Consider the following 25,838-nt stretch of genomic DNA (forward strand, 5'->3'; position numbering starts at 1 on the left):
AAATACGTAAAAAGATATTTTATTTTGATGCTAAGAAACTTCTGTCATTTCTAATACATAGAATCTGTGCTTGCAGATGGACTTCGCACACTTAAGCAGTCCTGCCAAGACTCAGCAATGTTACAGAATCCAAATGGGAGCTTATAAAACTAAAACGTGTTTATATATTCCATATTGACTTACAGAAGGTTACTGAAAGCATAGCAGCAATATAATGATAAGAAAAAAACACAACACCACGGATTGTTACACTTTAAAAATACTTAAAAGATTTCAAAGAGGTAATACAGTATTTGCCTTAAACTCACCAATACTATAGTATCGCTTAAGATCTGTGCGCCTAATATCCTTTGGCTGACTGCTTTTCTTCTTCTTTTTCTCCAAGTCCTCATTTTCCCCAGACTTTTTGCCATTTTCTTGAGAGCCATTGGTCTGCACCAGAACAGCTTTACTTCCATCATCTCTTCCAGCCTGAGTTCTACCTGTGGGGATCCCACAAGCATTCGAGGAGGCTGCCTCTGAATTTTGCTTAGCTAGCCTCTTCTTCTTCAAACTAGAAAAAAAAGAAACACAATAAAGCAATATAGACAATAAACTAATTTGCAGAAATTTCATTGGCTAACCATTGATCATTATAATTTTATGTACCTTGATCCTGCTAAATTGCAATGATTAGAATAACAATTCTTTGTTTATCTAACTTCGCATACCCTCCAACATTTCTCTGATGAAATTCCATAATGATAATTTTTCTATTTATACCCCACACATCTTACTGGGTTGCCCCAGCCACTCTAGGCAGCTTCCACATATTTAAGAATATAATAAAACATTAAACAGTCAGGTGATTACTTCAAAAGGGATCCCTCTTAGGGCCTATCAGGTAACTGGAGCTGAGAGCAGCCCCACTGGCTGCAGTAGTGCAGCCAATACAAACCAAACTTTCATCTGCTCCATACCTGAGGTCACGCATGACAACTTATTTTTTTATTAAAGACCTATAAGCATCCAAACTGACACACAAAAAATGAGACAGATAGAATCTTAAGATGGCACAAATTTTATTTGTAAAAAAGCCAACACATTTTTACCTGTGATTATCTTAGGCTTGCACCAGAACTGTAAAAGGAACAATACATATGACATTTTCAGTTTTGTCTACTGCTTCTGCCCCTTGGTACTGATGTTGTTGTGTGTGTTATTAATGTTTTTTTCTGTTGCCTGATCTTTGACCATAACAGAATGACTGATTGATCGATCGATTGACTACATCCCATACCGTATTTTTCGCCCTATAGGACGCGCTTTTTCCGCTCCAAAAATGAAGGGGAAATGTGTGTGCGTCCTATGGGACGAATGCAGGCTTCAGGAAGCTATCCGCTAGCCGTGGGAGAGCTGGGCAAAGTCGCGCGTCTCTCTCACGGCTAGCCGAGAGCTTGCCGGCACCCAGAAGCTTGGGGCGCGCTGAGCTCAGCACACCCCAAGCTTCAGGCTTTGCACAGTGCTCCGCTAGCCGTGGGGCACGTCCCCAGCCCCACACCTGGGGGGGAAATACCGGTAAATTTTTTTTTCTTTATTTCCCCCCCAAAAAAACTAGGTGCATCCTATGGGCCGGTACGTCCTATGGGGTGAAAAATATGGTAAATATTCAGTGAAAGTGACGGTGTGACTTTATTAACATAGATTTCTGCAAACTACTTCTACATCTTACATTGAGTAAATATATATTAGCATATAAATAACGTAAATATACTTAAACTGGTTTTTAATTGATAAAAATGCACGTGGTGCCTTGTTCCTAAAATAACGAAGGCCTAAAATAATCACAGGCCAAAACACATTGGGCTTTTTCTTTTTACAAATAAAATCCCAATTGTGGCTAAACTTGAAGTTTTTATCTCTCTCGCTTTTTGAACATACTTTACATGGCAAAGTAGTCTTCATTTTAGCAGGTTATGTGCTGCTGCAACATGTCATCTTATCATGCTGCTCGGGTAACATCAGGAGCTGGCGTGCAAGTGTGAGGATCTGGCATGTCCTTCCTATGCCAACATCACTTGACCAAGAAACTGAGAAACTGCTGGGATAGGAGGAGCAGTGGCAAGGTGACTCCTCCCACGTGAGCTTGGATGTCTGACGTTACTGGAGCAACACGAGACCAGTTTCTGATGGAAGCAAAGCCAGCTCCAGCCCATATGAGCCTAAATAACGTTCTATGTTAATCCCCATCTCAAACAATACTACACTGATTAATATATTTGGCCAGCATCTATTCGTTATGTCATCGTCTAAACTTATAATTTCACAGTCAGCTGCCCAGGCTTTATTATTAGCTTTGTTTTCACATAAACATGTCATTCATTCAAGGTTATCTAAATCAGTGCCCTCTAATACATGTTTGTTCTGAGGCTCTTATAAACATCTACAAAAAAAAGAGAGATCTGAACGACTCCATTGATGTATGAAGAATAACCTTTTCTTTCCAAAGTGAGATTTAATATTTCCCCCTATTTCTGTATTACATCTTCATTAATTATGTTACTGTTTTTAATTATAGTGGTAGGTCACCTTGAGCCAAAGAGAAAGTAGGAAATGGAAGGGCTGTAGTGGAATGGCACAGTACATGCTTTGAATGCCCAAAGGACTCAGGTTCAACCCCACATATCTCTGGAAAGGGCTGGAAAAGGGTCCTGTTTTGATTTTCTCGATAGCTACCCTGCTGGTCAGTGTAGTAACTATATTGGGTAGAGGAAGGGAAGAAGAAATTTGGAGACTCAAGTCAGGTCAGCAATGAGTAGAGCCAACTAATTCTAATTTCGTAGAACTGTAGAGGTGGAAGGGACCCAAAGGTATATATGCTGCTGTAATGGCCTATCACCAGGGAAAGAGGCTAAGGATGCAGAGTGAAATTGCTCTCTGGGCCAGCCGCAGATGACACTACTAACTACTATCAGCACAAGAGGAGCCTGGTGTGCTGGGACCTCTACAATCCAAGAATGTTGCCTTGCCCCTCCATCCATGCACAAGACAGAGGTTTCAGTAGGCTTGGTGGAACCCCAAGTTTAGAAGCACACAAAAACTTTGCAAAAAGGTTGGGGCCCTCAGAGTAACTGAATAAGAGCTGTCCATGGTCCTGCAACTTCTGACCAGACCCCCCCCCTTGCCACTTTCTGTGTGGGATCCAGCATCAGACCTGGACACAACATATGGTACAACTTTGGGAATACAGACACACCTTCAGGAACCCTGCCATTACTAGACGCTGTCAGGAGCTAGCAATCCTTAACAGGATAAAGAATCGAGGCAACCTACTCCAACTGCAGTTCAGGAGTACAACATCTGCTATCCATGCAGATGGTCTCAGGCTCAATCCCTGTCATCTCCAAACAGGGCTGGGTGAGAGCCCTATCTGAAGAGTTGGAGAGACACTGCCAGGAATTACTGAGCTAGACGGATGTATGTCTGACTCAGTTTAAGGTAGGCTCCTATGCTCTAAATATGTATAACTCCTTCCTAGGTTATTCAACCTGGTGACAACAAAACGCTGTAAAGTGGTTTTAACGTTGCAAAAAGTGCAAAAGCTGGCAGCCAAATATGCCAGATGTTCTATAAAATTTATTAGGAAGTAAGCTTGAAGGTTTTCCCAGTAGTGATGTATGGAAGTGAAAGCTGGACCATAAAGAAGGCTGATCACCGAAGAATTGATGCTTTTGAATTATTGTGCTTGAGGAAACTCTTGAAAGTCCCATGGACTGCAAGAAGATCAAGCCTCTCCATTCTTAAGGAAATCAGCCCTGAGTGCTCACTGAAAGGACAGATCGTGAAGCTGAGACTCCAATACTTTGGCCACCTCATGAGAAGAGAAGACTCCCTGGAAAAGACCCTGATGTTGGGAAAGATTGAGGGCACAAGGAGAAGGGGACGATAGAGGACAAGATGGTTAGTGTTCTCGAAGCTACCAGCATGAGTTTGACCAAACTGGGGGAGGCAGTGGAAGACAGAAGTGCCTGGCGTGCTCTGGTCCATGGGATCACAAAGAGTCAGACACGACTAAACAACTAAACAACAAAGCTTGAAGGGGAGAAAAGAGTTTTATAGTATACCACTAAGAGGAACTACCTTGCTATTCTCATCCATAATTGCCCACTGAAGTCCCTTGTCCCAAAATAGGGCACCTTGCAGAATGAGAACAGGTAAGTCAAACCCGTTTCATGCACACACAAAAGGAACAAATGTTTTTAAACCATATGCTTAGCATCCAGCTTTTGAAGGCCAGAGCCAGTGGATCCTTGCTATGCAACATGTTTTCAAAATGTTTTTTCCTTTCCCTTTCATTTTAACACAACATTTCTACCAAGAAACTGGCTTTCCCCTGCAAGAGAAAATCATCACTACACAGAAAGACAGCACAGACAAAGCTGACAGGGTTTCCCTCCCATTTATGATACTGTTTATTTCAAGTACCTAGTACAGATTATCCTGTTATTTGTTTACTGGACTCAAAGGGAGAAATTGGAATAATCATTGTTGTGGTTTAGCTTTTGGGATCTGCCCCACTTTTCCTTACAAACTCAGAGCAGATTTGGGTGGGGGGCGCTGGGGAGGAGAAGTTCCACTGCACAAATTGAAGTCCTTGTACTAATGGGACAACTTCATTGGATAGTCTATAGTTTCTAAGTCAGGAGAAGTAATAGTTCCCCATTATTTCCCTTTATTCATTCGTAGCACAATTTCCAGTTCTAAAGGCCACACTTTAAGAAGGAAATACAAACTGGAACAAGTTCAAAGGAGGACAATTAAGATGGTCAGGGGTATGAAAATGAAGAAGGAAAGGTTGCAGGAACTGGGCATGCTTAGCCTGGATAAGAGAAGACTGAGGGGGGACTTGACAGCAGTCTTCAAATACCTGAGGGACACAGAAGAGGGCAAATAATGCTCGTTATCTACTGCCTCTGAACACAGCTAGATCTAAGTTACAGAAGAGCAGAGATTTTGACTGAGCATTAGAAGAAACTTCTCAGTGCTAAGAGTAACTTGACAATGGAACCAAGAATTCAGTAAGGGTGGGAGGCTCTCCCTTGCTGGAGATCTTCAAGCAGAAGCTAGACTTCTATCTCTTGGTTGTGATCTCTATCTCTAAATATCCTGCAGTGAACTAGAGTCTGGGTTAATGGCCTACAAACCCGCCCCCCCCCCATGACAACAGTTCTGAGTATACACATTGTCCTTGCTTGCTCACTAGACTAGGCCACAGCCTCAGAATCCTTGCCACAGGCTCTTTCGAAAGAGATCAATTATCCCAGTTTTAACCATGATGTGAAATTTCAACAGGAGGGGGAAAACAAGAGTGTCTGGCAGATAAAACTATTTACAGTATGCAGACATTGTGCTTACAAAACCAATTATTATTTCAGTCTACAGCAAAGGCAAAAAAGAAAACAGGGGAAAGGGAGGGGACACCCAATTATGAACAAAACTAAAGCACACAAATACCTTGTGGGGGCAACAATAAAAACATTCCAGAGAGAGAAGGGTTCTGTTTGTCTAGAAAAGATACTCTCTTTTTAAACAAAAAACGACTCCAAATTTTTAAATTAGAAATGAGGTGCATATAATGTCAAAAGTTATACTCTCAATCACAAGAAACACATAATAATGCATTTTAGACCCGGAGCAGATTTGTGGGTACATTTTTCACATCAAAATATGTGGTGCGCTTGTACCGACTGGTGACTTTTTCTGAGCCATGCCTAAGGTTGTTACAGGAAATGGTAGGAATCAAAAAATTTGGTTGTGCTTTTGTGTAGGGAATTGTGCTGTGTTATTGGGCAGCTTTCCATGCACACTTCATATTTTTTTAAAAAACTAGCTGTTTCGAAACCAAGGTTTCCAAAATAGGAAATAGCTTCCATGAGCAGGGAGCAAAAAATCTGTCATTGGGGCATAAAAATAAGTCTGAAACTAGCTTAGAGGGGAAAACCTAACACAACTCACCTACACCTAAACAAAGCACGTGGGCCACAGAGAGAAAGGAAATTGCTGCTGATTTGGCCAAGGGGATTGTTTATTCACAAAATGTACTGCACAGCAACTCTCAACTATAAGGGTCTGTTTGGTGGCAGTTCCCAGTTTGCGGAATTTGAAATTATCAGCTGTGATTAGTTTTAGATGTTTTTATTTTAGTTTTACTGACGAGAGGGTGCCACCACCGAGAAGGCCCTCTGCCTGGCTCCCTGTAGCTTCACTTCTTGCAGTGAGGGAACCACAAGAAGGCCCTTGGAGATGGACCTCAGTGTCCAGGCTGAACAATGGGAGTGGAGACGCTAGTTTCACCCTAGTGCCTTGCCTTACTGCACCACAGGAATCAGTATTATTATGAAGCATGGTGTTGAGAGGGATGGCCTGGGAGAGGATTGGCAAGAGAGGCCTGTAGGAGTGTTTGGGCCCCTAAGTCTGAGTTTGCTCACCTTTTATACAGTGTCTATCACTGGCAGCTTGCTAAATATTTCTCCAGGAGTATGGTTTCTTCAGAATGAGTATTCCCCAGTTCACAGCATTTGATCACCTCTGTGGGTATTTCAAAAAATAATAATGGGGGGGGGGGACAACCCTAGAAATCTTAACAACTTTGCTGCCTTTCAATTCACAAATTTCATGACCTTGAGATGCACTTCTTTTTCTTCCAAAAAGGTGTCATAACAGCACGTTTGCACAGTTAAATAATCCTTAAAAGATCTACCGCACTTTAACTACAGTTTACATTCCACCGTGGAGATCTGGTTTTGTTACATCAAGGACTGTGTTTATAATTCACCTACAATAAACACAGAATGAAGAGCAGAGATGGCACAGAACCACCACAGCAGCTCTTTTTTGCTGATGCTACAGCAGATTTAAAACAAAAACAAAACTGTATGTTTAAAGGAACAAAAACAGATTTCCCCTCCCCTTTCATTTTTCAACCAAGAAAGCTGTATAATTTGATCATAGCAAGTTAAATATACCTATTATTTAAAATGAAGGTCAACTTCCTAACAAAAGACTTTAGGCTTTGATGGCAAGTAAAATTCAAAAGTCATGGCTCAAGTATAACAAACCTGTGTTAAAGTTAATAAAAATATTTATTTTTATATACCATGGTAAAAAAATAAATAATGAAATGTTGCCTTCCACACATGCAGCACAATCCTAAGCATTTTTACTAAGAAAACTACATTGACTGCAATATAATTTATTCCCAAGTACCGATGAACTGGATATTAGCCAGTAAGCTGTAGGTAACTAAGTCTAATTACTAATTTTAATTCCTAGATATTTTATTTTAGTAGTCTGCAGAGGTGCATGAAATACCAGAGTTGTTAGTCATTTCTGTTTCAAGTTAATATTCTTTCTTTTATGAACACTGACATGTGCTGTACTCAAAAACCTTCCGTACAGCATTAGGGGTCAAGGACCCCCAGGCTTTCAGATGTTTTGGTACTACAAGTCCCATCAGCTGCAGCCAGGGATGATGGGAGTAGTAATCCAGCAACCTCTGGAGGGCCACAGATTCCCCACCCTTGCACTCCACTCTTGGTGGAAAAGACTTGTGACTTGCAGCTTGGTTCCACCAGGGTTAAACAGGTTAGACAGGAAGCAGATCCCTAATGTCCAGATTCAACATACAGTAGCAATAAAATAAAAAGATTCAAAGCAGCTCGAAATTAGTTGCACTCTGGGGGCTCCAACCTGTTCGTGTCACGGAAGTGTGGATACTCAGAGACAACAAAGAAAAAGAAAGCAAAGCGTAACTCACATAGCAAGCAGGAAAATGCAGTCAGAGTATTTGCCCTGGATTAAAACGTTACAACCGACAGAGGGGAAAGTCCATAGTTGCATTTTGAAACAACGGAAAGAGCAGCAAGTAGCTTACCGGGCAAAATAGCCTTGTCTTCGTTCTTTTTTCTCTTCCTTGATCTCCATTGTAAACAAATAGTAAAAAATGTAAGGTGAATTGGCTGAGCTTCTGAACGTCCAGTTAGCGTCTCATGTTCACACACGATCCATGCAGTTATCACTGAGGAAGGGGAAAAGAGGAAGCTCAGAAATTAACATGTCGACAACACCTGATTTGCTGCTGCTTCATTTTTTTTGAAGAGTTACAGTGCATAGTCCCACAGCATGGTAAATTAAACCAGTGAAAGCACTGTCACATGACAAAGCTTATTGTACCAAAAACAAAAGAAAAGAAAAACAGTAGTCATGGCTCAATTCACTGCATGGGGAACACAAGGTTCCTTAAAATAGAAACACAAATAGGGAAACACAAGTTGCACATGGGATTTTATGTGTGTGTATATATGTGTCAAATAAAAACAGAAGTCTGACATCAATGTTAATGAAATGCCTTTAAAACCACTTTACAAAGAATTCATTCACCATCTAACTGCAATTATTTTAATGCACTGTGCTGCGGTTCTATCAACAGGTTAAACATCTCTGTCCATATATCCACAAAAGACAAGAAGCCTGGAAAGAATGAACAACCTGAGTGCTGTTTGTTTGCTTCTGTTGTTGTTGTTTTAATGCTCAGAAAGAAAGAAACACACACACACAAAGACAGAACATTCAAGGCATCTGAACTAAAACAAAACACAAATTTGAGGGAGGTTCACTTGTGGTAGAATATAGATCTGGCATTTTGCATCTTTGTTTCACAGAGCATGCACCGTTTTCCCACATAGCACCGTTAGTACAAATTATCTGCAGTCTGTCTAAATCACAGGGGTCCAACACACAACCCCAAGGCTGCATTTGGTCCTTGATGCCATTTGCGTGGCCCTGGAACCAGCCAAACCAAGGTTGTCCAATACAATCACTACATTGCTTATTCTTTTCCTTTTTAATTCCAGAAAGCATTTTACAATTGAGCCTTCTATTTTTATTGTAGGCCACATAATATATATTTCTTAACTTTCACTTAGAATAGTAGCCAGTATGATTATAACTGTGGATATTCCAATACTCTCCTCAATATTCTTACGCTGTGTATAAAAAGGTAGAAGGTAAAGGACCCCTGGACAGTTAACGTCAGTCAAAGGTGACTATGGGGTTGCAGCGCTCATCTCGCTTCAGGCTGAGGGAGCTGGCGTTTGTTCACATACAGCTAAACTGCTTCTGGTGCGATGGAAGCTAGAGCACACGGAAACACCATTTACCTTCCTGCCACACAGGTACCTATTTATCTACTTGCACTGGTGTGCTTTCAAACTGCTAAGTTGGCAGAAGCTGGGACAGAGCAACAGGAGCTTACACCATCGTACAGATTCGAACTGCTGACCTTCTGGTCAGCAAGCCAAAAAGGCTCAGTCTTTTAGACCACAGCACCACCCACTCCCAATTATACTGTGTACTGTGTTTTTAATCATTATACAGTGGTACCTCTGGATGCGAACGGGATCCGTTCCGGAGCCCTGTTTGCATCCTGAAGCGAACGCAACCCGCGTCTGAACGTGCGCGGTTCACGATTCACCGCTTCCGCACATGCGCATGGTGTCATTTTGAGCGTCTGAGCATGCGGTGAAACCCGGAAGTAACACGTTCCGTTACTTCCGGGTCGCTGCGGAGCGCAACCCAAAAATGCTCAACCCAAAGCTACTTCAACCCAAGGTATGACTGTAGTGCCTTTATTTTTAGTTGTTTGGAAGATTAATCTGAAAAGTGGGTAAAATAAATAAAAACCAATTTAGAAAAATAATACAGTCCCATTAGAACTCTCTGTAGAATAAAAATAATGTCCTAAAAGGGCTAAGCTCTTCAAAACTGGAGAACTATTCTAATAAACAAAAGCACTAAGTATATCTTCAAAGATTCACTGGAAGGAAGTCAGATCACTCCCATGTGCTCTTAAGAAAAAGAAAAAATAATCAAAGGTGGGAGGAGACCTTTTGGAGAAGGCATTAGTAATCTCTCTGCAACCATAAATTAAGTTTACCATATCTAGTGTTCCTCTTTTCTTTCTCCACTTCTTTTTTTTATTTCCTAGTCTGCTCTCTGAAAAGAACAACAAGTAGGAGTCAAAGGGATGACTACCAAACTTTTAAGATAGATATATGGTAATAAAATACACATCACTTTCCACAATTGCTGTATTACTACCACTGAAACTAATTGGTCAACATTTACTTCAGAATCAAGAGATAACCAAGAACTCCTGTTGTGCCAAAGCAGGCCAGGATTCTCAACCTCTTCGCTGTATTCAACCTAGAGACAGCTTTTCCTCAACAGCATACCACTGCTGCATGATTGACAAGGTTTCCTGCATACTCTTTAGAACTAATGTGGTTCAGGGTGATGACTATACAGTTGTGAGCAGGGGTCGGCAACGTGCGGCCAACGAAGCCCATTTTACCGCCCCACGAGCTGCCCCCGAACTAAGCCGCCTGCTCGGTGAGTCCTACGCATGCTGCGCTAAACAGGCACAACACGGAGATTCACCAAGCGGCGCCAAAAATCGCACCTGCGCATGTCCAGACGCTGAAAATTGCTTCTGTGCAGGTGTGATTTTTGGCGTCTGGGCATGCGCAGAAGCAATTTCCAGCACTGCAGACATGCACAGACGCAATTTCCGGGGCCACGCTTCACCACTCCAGCCCACGGACGATCTCTGTAGGAGTGATCCAGCCCATGGCTGGTTAACCTTGCCGACCCCTGGTTTTGAGTATATGTAGATGTTGTAAACAAAAATCTGTTAGTTAATAAACTGTAGGAACATCTGCCAGAAGCTATATTCAAACTATTTGTTCTCAGGGAATCCAACACATTGGCCACAAAATATCTGCTCACCAATGAGGATTCTGGTACATGGTCCAGCTTTTGGGAAATGTTATCTTCAGCAAAGGTGGCTATCCTGAGGCCCTCTATGTTCCTACACTGGAGCTCCCATCAGTCCTAATGATTACTCATGCTGGCCAGGGCTGATGGGAGTCGAAAACTGCTTGGAAGGCCACAGGTTAGCCACACCTGCCTGACACAAACTGAGAGCACACAAAAGAATGAGCCCATGTGGATGACCATGAAAAGATCATTAATAGTGGCACAAGGGCATCCTGTCTGCAGGGACGGAGTAAGGGGGGGTGCGGTGGGAGCAGATGCCCTGGGAGTCACCACTGAGGGGGTGACAAAATGGCGGGCAGCACTCACCGGGAGTGATGCAGTGGCTTGGGCTCCTGCAGGCTCCACACTGCCCCAAACGGTCCGTCCACCGCCTATCCCTCAGCTGTAGGGCAGCTGAGTGGGAGGAGGCAGGCAGACTCCTTGGAGGCCCCTCAGAGCGTCCTGGCCCAACTGGGCCAGCCCCTGGGCGCAGGGCATGTGGGCCACCCCAGGAGCCCAATCAGCTTGCTCCGCCGCTGCCTGTCTGCCATTATTGACCTTCTCAACAAGAAGAACCTGAGGAAAACTAGGGCTTCACATACCACAATACAAAAACCATGGATATGGAAAAGTGTGGAAATAAATGGAATGAATAAATATAAATGCTTTTACTAGCAGTTTAACCTTTCAATTCCATTTCTGCAAATTCAATAGCAGGCTGCAAAGAATAGCATTAATACATTCCATCCACAGTATTTTGCCCAATCAGTTTAGGCGTAACATCAGTTTCCAGCTAACAATGCCACCTCACTAGCTTTAATCAGAGTCTGCAATTTAAGAACAACACTACAGTTGTGACAGACTGAAACAGCAGCAGAAACGCTATAACCAGTAGAAATCAGAGTAAGCCACCACTTACTTTGTTGTTTCTTCAGGCAAAATGCAGTCACCACAAATAAGACTGAAAGTTCATGAGAAACTGCCTGCCTAATTAGTGAGCGCAAAGTTAAAATAAAATGGATGTACCATGGGCCAATATATGGAGAGTTCACAATAAAACAACCTGAAGAAAAGACAGGGAAAGTGTTGGCCACAGTGACATACTTGAGGTAATTCATCCATGAAGTTAAGGGATGCTCTGGGAAGGCAAACCACAATCTAAGGCTGTCATAGGCAACAAGAGGAATTGTTGAATGCTTCTTTTTACTCACAACTAAAGAGAATTTCTTGAAGTATGCCAGCTCAATGGCTTCTCCAATGGCTTTAAGCTCAAAACCAAGCTACAGAGGTCAAGAAATCATATCTTCTGCAAGATGAGTGGGGAAGGAGGAAACCTTATTTTGCATATACTAATTTACTTCAGTGTGTGCGCACATTTCAGGTACATGATCCTTGCTTACTCTCCAGGCTGAATTAAAAGGGAAACAGATAGCTTTAGGTGGGTCATGGATTCAAATTTAAGAGATTATATCAATGTAGAAATCAGCATGCTTGCTTCTATTTACCTCACAATTCTATACATCAGAAGCAAGTCCCACAGGGTTCAATAGAGCTTACTCCCATGTCATTGGGTATAGGATTACTAGCCTTATTTACCTTCTGGTATACAGGATTTCTTTACTATTACTAAAAGGTGCTGTTTGCATGCCAAGGGAAGCTCCCATTAGTACCAATAGAAGCTTCCCTTGAGATGCAAATCACCCTCCACCCTGCCACCATCCATTGCCCACTGCTATTGGTCCTAAAAAGAAGGACAGAAAATAGTGGCAAAATTTTAAATGCCTGGATAAATCAATCCATTTTTGCCTGTTGTCTGTAGGTACCAGATAAGCTTCCATGGGAAGGACATTTCACAAGAGGCCTGTCAAAGTAAAAGGAAAAATAGTACCATATTGTTGACATCCATGTCACCTCAGAGAAGAAAAGAATGCATTGAAGGTCACTGGCACTTGTATTCTTTCCTCATGAAGCTTGTGAACCATCTTCAAAGGTAGACCCGCAATTTAACACACTGCAGCAATCTAAGCAGGTTACCATAGAAGGGATAGCCAATTATCCCAGGTCCAGGAGCAGCTGCCTTCAACAAATCAGTCATAATTGGTAAACGACACTCGAGGCCACAAAATACCACATGGGCTTCTATTGCCAAAGCTGGATATGGAATAACCCTGAAGCTGGTTTTTCAGGGCAAGTGCAACTTCATTAAGAACTCGTTGAATACTAACACACCTGGAAAGGAACGGAAGAAGCATCCAACCATATTGTCTTCTTTTCAAGATAATGGAAGCACATACATTTTACCTCCAGAGGAACACATGAAGGTATGAAGGTTATGCACTGCCAAAAACCCTGGCTTCTAAGGCAAAGTACGCATGAACCAGTACACAGCCCCTTCACAGCCACATCTCTCCACCCTTTGCACAAGCAGCTGAACAGAATATAAAATGTTAAGCCACAATTCCCAAGTCTGGATGCAGCAGGGAACTCTGGCTTAATTGAAGCCAGAATTTTCCACCAAAATATCACAAGAGGAGGACAGAGATGGGATAACACTTGTTCCTAGACTCATAGTGTTATCCCGTCTCCCTCCTAGTCTTGCCATGTTTTGGTGGGAAGATTCTGGCTTTAATGGTTTGTGAATCAAGGAAAGGTGATCTGAACTGGGTGACTATGACCACAGCTAAATGTCACAGCCAACTTGTGGCTATCTCTGTCCCCAGTAATGTTCAGAAAGGGTTCGTTCCAGCAAGGAATGCCATCACTACACTGTTTCCATACCTGCAGCAGCCAATGACTTTTTTTTTCATTTCCCACATTTCAGAAATAAGAGGAATAGGATGAGAAAACTTGAAACATGTCGAATTATGCATTCTGGCTCACTTATTTTTTAATCCACCTAGGGCCCCTTTTGCTTAAGGACAGGTCATAAATATATGAAATAAATATATAAATAAAGATAGAAGAAAACATTGAACCCAAACTTTTGGAAGCAGCCACACACTAGATGCAGATGTACAGTTCTGGCTCAATACATTGAAATAGTAAGTAGGGAAGAAAGAAAGATAGCTTTAAAAAGTGGAACCAAGTATTAAAGGTTTGGGAAACACTTCTTAAGTCTGTACGTAAATGAGTAAAGAAAAAAAAATCCTGCTGTTAACTTCACTGAGTGACCTCAGACCTACTGTAATGTTGTTTTAAAAACACATTTGCACATTATGTTTATTATACACACACAAGCCGGAAAAGAAGGGGTGCGCTATTCAAATAGAAACTCATAAGATCCTAATATGAAACTAATAAGATGCAGGCAGCAAGTATTTCCAAGACTGGTTTTGTAGCCTTCTAGTCAATTTAAGAGACTGAGCAGCACCCTCTTGTGGATCCACTGCAAGTCCACATGATGGTTTTAACGTTAAAGAAAGTAAAACATAAAGGATGTAAATGTTTCTAAAAAGTTCACCCTGATTTTGGTAAAATTACTGGATCCAGTAGGTGTAAGAGTCCCTTTCAAGTCACCTCTGTCATGTTTCTCCCACACACAAAGGATGGCTAAGAATGTGGACATCCCAGATTATATACAGTCAAAAATAAGTACAGGATTCTGCTGCAAGGTAAAAACCAAATATATCTAATACCTCATTTTCTTAAAACAAGAAGATTTGATCCCCTGTACTCAGTGGAATTTTTGCACATGATGCTAGGATTTAAATCAGGGGTAGGCAACCTAAGGCCTGGGTGCCAGATGCGACCCAATCGCCTTCTCAATCTGGCCCATGGACGGTCCGGGAATCAGCGTGTTTTTACATGAGGAGAATGTGTGCTTTTATCTAAAATGCATCTCTGGGTTATTTGTGGGGAATAGGAATTCGTTCATTTTCTTTCTTCAAAATATAATCCGGCCCACCACATGGTCTGAGGGACGATGGACCGGCCCACGGCTGAAAAAGGTTGCTGACCCCAGATTTAAATGGTATTTGCTTGCAACAAACCCCTACTGAACTCAGCAAAACTTACTTCTGAGTAAGCACATATATGATGGATGGGGAAGAAAACCTTTTAAGAGGAGATGCATCACTGCATGACTTGTAAATGCCATTAATGTGGACAGAAAACAGAAGAGAGCTATTTTTCAGGTCAAACATATGTTTTAGGCATCATAGTCTTCAAAATTACGGATGCTTGAAAACTAATTTAAAAACATTTGAGAGAAAGCCGGGGGTGGGTGGGTCAAAAAGGGTAGCCACCATGTGTTGCAATGTATTATTATGCGTGCCAAAAAGAGGGGAAGAGAACCTGGAAACAACTACTATGGTAACTTAGCAATGCAGAGAATGCTATTTTTTGTACAGAGGCAGGCAGCTAAACCCTCCACAGATTATCCACATTATAAAGCCAAAGTTAAGGTTTCTATAGCAACTTTAATTCCAACACACTGCGCACAGTGTACTAATGCACAGCATGAAGGGTAAAACATATATATATATATATATATATATATATATATATATATATGCACAACTTAAGAAAATTCAAGATCTTTACATCAACATTCAGTTTTCATTTTCTGAGTTCATACAGAATCACTGTACTAATCGGAGGCTGCCAGCAATAATTTCCTTCTGTTCCATGAGTGCACCCTCAATATTATTTAATATGCATTGGTTACTTCTGGTAATCACCTAACCATCATGATATATTCACAATCAAAGTGATTCCACAATGATAAAAGGGTAGAATTTTTCACTCTTCTAATACATATTACAGTATATGTAAATTTCAGATTCTAATCCCCTTAGAGGATTTTTTGGTACAGAAGTAGCAGTTATTCTATCTAAAACAATTAATCATTTATTAGAGAAAGCATGATTTTATGCATGCTGCATATGCTCCCACATCTAGGAGTTTGTTCCTTATATTAGTTGGAAACACAGGAATTAACTTTTTTCAGACCACAAGCAATGCCCTTCCCTCTTTCTCTTTCATGCACAAGGAAGGGTACAAGCTTCTGTTTTCACACGAAATCGGGGTGGTGAGCCTGCTGCTGCTAGCATGGCCAATGGTCAGGGATGATGGGAATTGTAGTCCAGCAATATCCGGAAGGCCATAGGTTCCCTATCCCTGCCAATCTCACCAGGATATCAAACCATAGTTTGTTCCAGGTTTTAACTAAGCAATTATAACACACCATGGTTCACCAAGTTTACCCATAACAGGGACCTTTACTTTGTTGTAAAGTGAAAGGTGACATGTTCACTCTCCTCTTTATGTGCATGATGAAAGAGAGAAGGGAGAAGCAGAGCCCCTTGATCAATGCAACTCGTTTCCAAACATCAAAGCCATGGCTAAGTTCACTGTCCAAGTTAGGTCCCTGTGCACTCCTTTCAGTCCATTGATCTTATGGACCCCATAAATTATTCTGTTATCAGTCCAAAAGGCACATTTTTCATGAGCAGAAGGAATACACAGGTAAACTTCCAAAGCAAAATCCAGGGGGCATTTCAACTTATGAGGATTTGTATGCAATTCCATGATTCAAGTAAATATTATAAATCAAACTGGCAAAGGATCAGTTAATTAAGGAGATTCAACATAAACCAGAAGAGCAGCACTCATTTCTTATTACATAACCGTAAGTGAGGAACTTAAGTTTATAACACATGTGGGAAGAGACTCCCCACGCACTGCCACATTTATTAAAATCTATCAGCTGTCTGGTAGTCACAAATGCCCTCAGCCTGCAGCACCTACTATCTTTCTAGCACATGGGAATTCCATAAATCTGGAATTGTTCATGTAGAATAAAGAGAAGGCCTTGAAAAAAAACTTGCCCCTTTGCCACCTGTTATAACAAATGGATATCACAAAATTCTTTGAGTTCCTTGTAGCGACAGCACCATGCAGACCACGAGTCTCTATCTTCAGCATGTAAACAAGGCCTTGGTTACCTTCCAGATTAATCAAAGTACAATTGAATTCCACAACAGATAGCATTGTAGACTAACCTTGTTTCCTACAGCAGGAACAACTTTATTGACCAGTTAAATGAACTCCATTTGACTCATCACCAGTCTTTCTTCATTGAACTCACCAACAAGCATGTAGTCACTGGTCACCAAGCAGTGTCAGAGTGATGTATTCATTGCCTAGACACATCCCCAAAATTTCCCCCCAGAAACAGACAAAAACTCACATATCACATACACCAAGCTATTTAATAGTTGGAAAGGAAGGGGCGTTTTTCTTTTAAAACCTCAGCTTCTGAAAATAGTAAGAAAAAAATATTTCCAATGTGCTTTTGCCCCTAGCTCATGGGATTTCAAAGAGAAGCTTACAGGATGTGACTCTAGTAAGTTAATGTTTTAGTTCTCAAGAAGCTGTAATGATCACACTCACTTTAATCATCTGCATTTCTGAAATCAGCAGCCAAGGAGAGTAATGGAAAAGGGGGCCCGATTGGCATTTGTACAGTAGCTAGTACTTTAGCTTCCAGGCACTCAAGCCATTAGCATGATTCATTTCAACTACAGAAAGCACTTTAAAAACTGCCCACAGTAATGAAGCATCAAGCAAGCAGTTGCCAACAATAGATGCCAGCATTTCCAACTTAAATCACATTGGCTTTAAGCCAGAGATAGCCGTACCCAATGAAGTGTTATGCGCGGCTAGTAATGTGTGAGTAACAGCAACATGCAAGTGGTCTCAGTCTGCAGGCTATATGGATTCCTATCTACACTACATCCTATCAGAAGGCATGCCATCTATGAACAGAACTGGTTCGCACGTTACAACAGACAGTGGTTTTTAAGTCTTACTGTAAGAAGACCCACACCATACATTTAAAGCACATGACCCACCTCGCCCCCCAAAATATCATGGTAACTGTAGCTTTCCCCTCACATTACAATTCTCAATACTCTTCACAAACTACAGTTCCCTGCATTCTTTATGAAAAGGCATGCACTTTATATGTGCAAAATGCTAATAATGCACGCTCCTGTCTCTGAAACCAGGAGCAACAAACCACAAGCCTGGGCTTAGTGCTGTTGCACCCCTTCCTGGATGAGTTGGCCACATTCAATTACTAGATCACAGTCTTCTTGAAGCTACCTTTTTTAAAAAAGCATCATAAATGTCAGCTGGTGGCTAGATGGACCTCTGGAGCCCCTAAGTTCTAGCAACACTTGTTTCCAGGTCATCATCAATTGCAAATGCACATTCTGGACTCTAAAGAACTAAGTGGTATATGGCCAGGATATCTAAAATATGGTTTTCTCCCATATGCTTCTCCAGCTGCAACCCAACACCTTCAGAGATAAGGTTAGTTGGTACACAGTAGCATCCAATCACTCTTGTGTTTGTTAGGGCAACTTTACCAGCACATGCAGGGAATACACAGGGCCTATTTTGGCATTAATTGGGTCCCAAGAGGGAGAATGCTGTTTTGTTCAGCTTATTCCGTCCATGAAGGCAATTATTGTAAAGGACAGACACAACTTGATCTTGCTGTTCCTTGCACCACACATTGCTGTTGCAATGCAGCTTGTTTGGCAGAAATCCATCTTGGCCCAGTTTTCCATCAGGATAAGCCAGAAACAAGCAAGTACAAAGCAAGGACTTAGTGACAGTGTACGCCTCACGCTCACCACGTAGGGACCATTTGAAAGCACCACCATAGCTCTACACTGTAGCAGAAGCGTCTAGAACAGCTTATTCTCATGAATGTTGGCATTGCATAGCACAGGCATCCCTCAGCCCTCCAGCTGTTTGGGGACTAAAATTCCCATCATCCCGGACCACTGGTCCTGTTAGCTAGGGATGTTGGGAGTTGTAGTCCCAAAACAGCTGGAGGGCTGAGTTTGGGGGTGCCTGGCATAGCATCTCTACACTACTTCCACATATCATCAAAGGACATTGCACAAGCATGGAGGCAGACTCTCGTATGATGACAGCATGGAGGCTCATGCAATGACCCTCTTATGATTGCCATGTGGGAAGTTAGTCGTTCATTACAATCTCAACATGGGCCCTGGGAATGGCAGTTTACTCCTCACAGAGCTGCAATCCCCAGCACCCTTAACAAACTACGCTTCCCAGGGTGAGGTGGGAGGGAATGCGCTTCAAATGTATGAGGTGAATTCATTTCAAGAAAAACAAACCAGGATATTAGTTTGCCCACCATACTACCATTTTTGAAGATTGCAACACAAACATAAAATACAACAGATGATGTGTAGGACAGAAGCAGAATGTCAGTGACTACAAAAATTAAATGGCACTGCTTTAAAAACATCAAAACATTGTTGTCTAATGAGTCAAGGATGGGCAGATCTGAAGTGGTTTTTGGTACAGATAAACCTATCGCTGCTTGCTTCAATTGTTACCACAAAAGCTAAAACTGTATTGGGGGGTAAAACAATACACATATTGGAGTTAATATATAATTATGTAGCCACCAATAGCTTTATCATTCATACATATGTCTAGTCCCCCTTTAAAGCTGTCCAAGTTGGTAACCATCACATCTTGTGGTAGAAAATCCAAATGTTAACTGACTTCAAGAGGCATTAAACTAAGTACATAGTAGGAATGGATCCTCTCAACCCCAGCTAGAACAACCAATGGAAGTTGTAATCAAACAATGTCTGGAAGGCTAGAGATTAGCCACCCCAGCAGATTAACCTTATGCTGAACATATGTCTTAGCTCTAAGTCAGGTGTAAGGGCCATGGGTTTGAACAGGATATTCTCTTTATTTTTATATACAAGCTATTATTCTTTTTGCTCAGCGTATCTAGAAAGTTCCTTGAGCACACAGAAGCCATTACTGTACTTTGTATCTAGACAGCCCTATTTGCCTGCCAAACAGATAAGAATGGGACAAAATTCAACATAAGAAGAAAAAAATGGTATCGCTAATGGCAATGCATTCAATCACTGCCTTAAACCACACTGCATTGTCCCTTTTTTTTTAAAAAAAAAAGGTTTAATTAGCTTTCAATTTTTTGTTAAGTACCTTCTAGGTCGAGCACTTCTACTACATAAAGCATTCAAGCAGCTTTTAGAATAAGAATATATGGCATGATCAAAGCTGCCGACGAAGAATTTGAGATCAGCCCTGTTGGATCAATTCACAGAGTCTAGCATTCTTTTCCCAACAGTGGTGTTGGCCGGCCAGAGGCCTATGAGACACTCACAAGGCAGTAAGTGTTATTGCTCCCCAGTAACTGGTACCGATACTGCCTATGAACCTGGAAATCCCCTATTGCCACCATGACTAAGAGCCACTGACAGACCCACCCTCTACAAATGTGTCCAAGGTCCTTTAAAGCCATCCAAGAACTGCTTCCTTTTGTCTGCCCTGAAATTTCTGCCAATCAGTTTCATCGGTTGAATCTGAGTTCTACTATTGCCTGTAGTTTAAAATAACTATTAGGTTCTTCCCCCAGTCACATTTTTCTTAACTAAAAAAACCCAGCCACTGCAACCTTACCTCATAGTCAAAGTGCCCCGTGATTCATCCTGGGTACCCTTTTCTGTTCCTGTTTTTGAAATGGGCAAACCAAAACTAAACACAGCATTTCAAGTGTAGCCAGACCAGAGATTTAAGGGGAGTGCCATACTGACTGGTAGTTTTTCTATTTGATCCCTTTCCTAATCACCCTCAAAAACCTGCCACACACTAGGTCAATGATTTCAATGAGCTATCCTCCACAATCCCAAGCTCTCTTTCCTGACACGTCACCATCGGTTTCAGACCTTTCAATGTATATGTGAACTTAGGTTTATGCAGCACAAACATGCATTACATTATTCTTATTTACACTGCACTCTATACGCCCATTGAGTTAGTTTGCCATTCTCCTTCTGAAACTGCACAATCTGTTTGGTTTTCACTACCCACACTAATTTGATGTCATGTACAAACCTGGCCACCACACTGCTCACCCCTATCCATAAAGTTTAAAATCACAGATCTTTTGAGATTAGATCTTTTTCCACCCTTCCTTCTTACTCTTCTTCTTCCTACTCTGTCTTTCCTAGTCCTTTTATTATTGTTATTTATTAATTTTTTTGGTCAATTTATCTTGCCCTAGGCAACTCAATAAGACTTAAAAGCAAACAAGCAAACCCCACAGGGTGGTACCCTGGTTTACGAACTTAATCCATTCCGGAAGTCCGTTCTTAAACCAAGGCGTGCTTTCCCATAGCAGCGGGGGACTCAATTTACAAATGGAACACACTCAACAGGAAGTGAAACATGTTCTGCTTCCAAGGCAAAGTTCACAAACCTAAACAGCTACTTCCGAGTTTGCAGCGTTCTTAATCCAAGTTGTTGATAAACAAAGCTGTTCTTAAACCAAGGTACCACTGTATAGAGACATTAAAATCAGTGAGGGAAATACATTTAAAACATAATATAGTTATTTATTAATCCCTAAATCATGTATTGACCAGACTGCAGACCAGGGTGTGAAATCAAAGTTTCAATTGAGTTTGCAAAACATGTTTAAGCAACCCATATGCACCAAGCAAACCACAGTGAGGGTTATTCTCTGGCCTCTTTAGCCTGTCTGCTGGAAGGTGCTTAATTTGTCTCTCTCCCACCACTTTATAAAGTGCCCACTGGTGTTTATATGCCACCCAGCCAATAAAAATGTTGTTTCACTATATTTTGGACCATAACTGGGATCATCAAGACAAACTATGGTTAAAACTAACTGGGATTGCTTTTACTTACTTATTTATAAAAGTAATTCCATACTGCCATTTTCATAAAATAGCAGGGTGGTGTACAACATTAAAACATAAAGCACCCTGAAAAACAATACAGATAAGCATTAAAATGACATACTAATAATAAAAAAAAATTAATCTGCTACAGAGGCCTGTTGGCATAAAAAGGTCTTCAAGAGATGCTTCAAAATCAAAAGTGAGGATGCAATCCTGTACAAGTCTATTTAGAAATAAGTGGTGGCATTCAATGGGTCTTACTCCCAGGTAAGTGGGTATAGAATTTACCATGTCAAACACATACTTAATTCTTTGCTACATCTTTACGGAAGTCTTCCACATTCAAAGCTTTGGGTAAAGTTTCCATTTAGACTTCTATGCTCACATTTGTGTGCTTCCTTAAATGACTTTTGACAGTTCAGTTTGTAACCTGACCTGGTGTCATCCTTTCTACAAACATTGATTTAGAAAGCTGCAAATATTTGTTCATGCATTACACTAGGAAGACCCTCTTCAAAACGGCTGTTAAAGGTTGTTCAAGCATATACACACACTATTTCAAGCACTGTTTCAGAATCAATTAGCTGTCAGATATTTACCATTTTAAATTAAAATTCGTTGTTCATTACAAAAGCTAGTGTAACAAAGACACAGTAAATGCAGTACAAAAATAACACCCACAACATACATATGTAATTGTGTATGTTTATTCAAAATGCAATGGCTGTCAAAATCAAATGAAGTCCAATTTAAATAACAAAATGCTATGCCAAAGGGTACCAGAGAATCTATTTTCTTTTTTAATTCTAGTAGGCCATCATGACAAACTCTATAAGTGGATATCAAACTTTACTGTCATAACATATTTTTACAACTAATGAAAGCAAATGTATGTTTTATTTTACTTTTCTTGGGGAAAAAACTTAAGTACTCTTTACTAGATTAGAACTAAACTGTATGTCAATTAACTTCCATTGTGTTTCTTTTCCCTTGCTTATCTATTATCTATCTATATCATGATAAAGGTTATGTAACAACTCATACCATCCTGTTTTCAAATTCAGGTAACAAGAAGGTATTATCCTAGCCTAAACATGTGTTATCAACAAAGCAGTTCTTATGCACCTTTACCACAGAGTAAGTCCTGACTACCAAGCAAACAAACATACAAACACAGCTGCATAGATCAACCTGCAAACAGGGTTTATCAGTTCTGAAATAGCTGGGATAAAGAAAGAAGTAATCAAAATTTTAAACTAGTATTGGGCATTTCTTATTGTCCATTCCTCTATTTTCTTCTTCCACTTAAATAAATGCAAAATAAATGCTACCAGCAGGGGCGTAGCTAGATGCTCCAGCACCCGGAGTGGCAGGGGTGGGACAAACTGCCCACAGGGGTGCTGCGGCGATCTGCCCACAGGGGCACCACATGGGGGCCGCAACAATCTGCCTGGGGGGGCAGGGCGGTGAGCTGGCAGACCCAAAACCCACGCTGCCATTTCAGGCAGCGTGGGGCCCCAAGCCACCACGTCACTCCCAGGAGAGACGCATGGCTCAGGCGCACTGCAGGCCAGGCTCCATGGTAAGTGCCCCCCCGCCCCCCCCGCAGTGTTCCATTTTGTCACCCCCTCAGGGATGACACTCGGAGTGAACTGCAACCCCCTTCCTATGCCCCTTGCTACCAGTAAAGTTAGAAGAATATTTACAAAATTCCTTCCTTTCTTGTACTGAAGTGTGTCTACTCATAGATTTTAAGTGTCTACCCCTGAGGTAGCGACCTGTCATATCTGTTTTGTGTAAAGTGCCATGGGCATAGTTGGTGTTATTTAAATGAACAAAGCGAAACAAAACTTTTTTTATTTACATGCTTAATATCTCAACACAACACTTCTCAAATCTCAAAGCTGCACCTTGTTTTTGTCCAGTCTATGTCCAAGGCCTATGATGCACTGTACACTAATATCCCCTCCCATTTTTTAATATAATAAATCTTTGGAAGTCAGGAAATCGTAAACAACATGAATATGAGAACTCCAAAAATAGTCCATTTCCTTCTTTCAAAGTATTTTTTATCTGTAAGTGGCTAGCTAAGAGAATTGTTTCCCCTTGCAAATTACAGGTGATTTGAAGTTCTGCTGAACAAGCTTAAATATTAGCTATACACCTCTCTCTGTACCTTCAGGCATGAACGCATCACTGCAGTAGATTCTTACCCACATTGCTGAGCATATTTTTTAAAGGCCATTTTCATAAACAATTCCTCCAAGTGTATGTGAACCAGGGTCACAAACATCACTCCTAGACCTCCACCTCAGTTCACCAAGAGAGAGACATTCTGGCTGGCTGTGTAGCTAAAGCAACATACTCTTCCATGTGAGAAACCGTAATAAAGTCGGGAGGGAAGGCAACTGCATGATATATTTAAGATCACCGACAGGCAACAACAACAGCAGCAACGTGGGTGGGCGCCTGCAACAAACCTTTTCAATTTCGCACGTTGCTCTTTGAGACAGGCACTATTTGGAAAGCAAGGGAATCCATCATCCTAACCCTTTCAACGCCCCCGTGGAGACAGGATTCGTCGCTTGACAAACGATTTCGGGAGGGAAAAAGCGAGGAAGTGAGCGCCGGAGCCACACCCACCTCCTGGACCTGCATCTCCGAGCCGGGCAGCCCTGAAGCTCCCTCTTTGGCAAGCGCCTGCCGGGCAAGGCGGAGAAAAACAAGCTTTTGCAGCGGGAGGCAGCCAAGCGCAGGCGTTTCCCCCCCCCCCCCCGCCTCATCCGCCCGCCTCCTCAAATGCTGATCAGAGAGCTGGTGGGAGGTTCAAAAACACACACACAAACACACACACATATTTTTTTCTTGCAAAGAGGGAGCCTGTTTCTCTCCTCCCTCCCCCCCTCCCCATCAACATCCCCATCCCCTTGATGCGCACCAGCATTTGATGTTTTCCAAAAGGCGCACAGCTGGGCGCTGCGGCGGCAGAGGTTGTCGCTTCTCCGGTGTCCCCCTCCGGAAGGTGTGCGGCAGTCTCCTCGGGCCCCCTAGGCAGGTTCTCCCTCGAGGATGCCCAGCTGAGATCCCCTCATTCTTCTACCTAGGAAGGGGCGCGTAGTAGACCAAAAGCATCAGGAGACTGGCTGGCTGGCTGGCGGAGGGAAGGAGCTGCAGCAGCTGCTTCTGCTGCAGCGACAGCCGCCGAAAGAAGAAAGCCGCGCTTGCCAAGATCCACCCTCGCGCGCCGCTGCGGCTCAGCCGGCCGTCCGGGGCGCGCAGCTGCCTGAGGCCGCCCGCCGGCCTTGCAAGGGCTGCAGCAGCAGTCGCCGCAACGGCGGTAGCGGCAACAGCAGCATGGTTCCCCCGGCAGAAACAGGCACAAGCCGCCGCCCCTCTGTGCCCTGCGCGCACCCGCACGGCGACGCACACCCTCCCTCCCTCTTTCGCTCGCTCCTCTCCCCACCGCCAGCTGAGCCCGGCAAATCTCCTCAGAGCCCGCCTCGCCAGAGCGGCTCCCTCGGCCTCTCCCTTCCTCCCTCGCAGCCGGGCCCCGGCTCCGCCCACGTCGGAGCGGGGCGACCCCGCGGGGAAGTGCGTAGAATCCCACAAGAAGCGGGGAAAGGGGAGGCAGAGGGTGCAGTCATTTCCACGTGACGTGCTCCACTCTCCCTTCTCACCCAGAATCAGTTCCTCCTCCTCCCCAATACCGTATCTGGCAAAAACACGTCCATTGCTAATGATATTTATTAATCTGTCATTCTCTGGACGGTGCCGTGTACACACAAGTCTGTGAGCATGCGTGGAGCGTCCACCTCTTATTAAACCGGGTTTGGGGTCGTTTTCCCTCCAGTGCTTCTCCAAGCAAAAAGTTCTACTCAAATCATGACCTGTCCCACAGGGGAGCTCTTGGCCAGTGGCCCCCCAACATGGCCTTGTTTGAAATGTGTGTGCTTTTTCAAGCCCAAGGCCTTTTGCTTCCTGAGGGCAGGCTGGGGGGAAATGCCTTCTCCCAGAGACAAGGTGTGTAATACCCACATTATGTTGGCATTTGAGATAGAATTTGCCGCAAATGCCTCTCCTTGTGAGTAAAAAACACCACAATAATCAAGTAGTTTAACACCTAAAAGCAGCCACTTTTAGACAGCTTCCTCAGTCTGTCAAATGGTAGAGCCAGCTCATATGCTGCCATTTACCTGCCTTCAACAACTTGTGTTTTTGAGCACCAGGAGCAAGGAAGCAGTTCCCCACCCACCC

The 25,838-nt window shown here is 42.5% G+C and overlaps 1 protein-coding gene across 2 annotated transcripts in view; it reads right to left on the bottom strand.

The window, feature by feature from the left end:
• Positions 1-25,316, bottom strand: part of NCOA7 (nuclear receptor coactivator 7) — a 66,673-nt gene extending 41,357 nt beyond the window's left edge. For both annotated transcript variants that reach the window (XM_081907071.1, XM_081907070.1), the window contains exons 1-3: positions 24,523-25,316; positions 7,913-8,056; positions 309-553 (exon numbers count right to left, since the gene is read on the bottom strand). In XM_081907071.1, coding sequence (XP_081763197.1) covers positions 309-553; positions 7,913-7,962 — 295 coding nt within the window. In that variant the 5' untranslated portion in view covers positions 7,963-8,056; positions 24,523-25,316. The remainder of the gene's footprint in view (positions 1-308; positions 554-7,912; positions 8,057-24,522) is intronic.
• Between the last annotated feature and the right edge of the window lie 522 nt (positions 25,317-25,838).

The sequence above is a fragment of the Podarcis melisellensis genome, assembly GCF_964234715.1.
Source record: "Podarcis melisellensis genome assembly, chromosome: 3".
Classification (NCBI taxonomy): Eukaryota; Metazoa; Chordata; class Lepidosauria; order Squamata; family Lacertidae; genus Podarcis; species Podarcis melisellensis.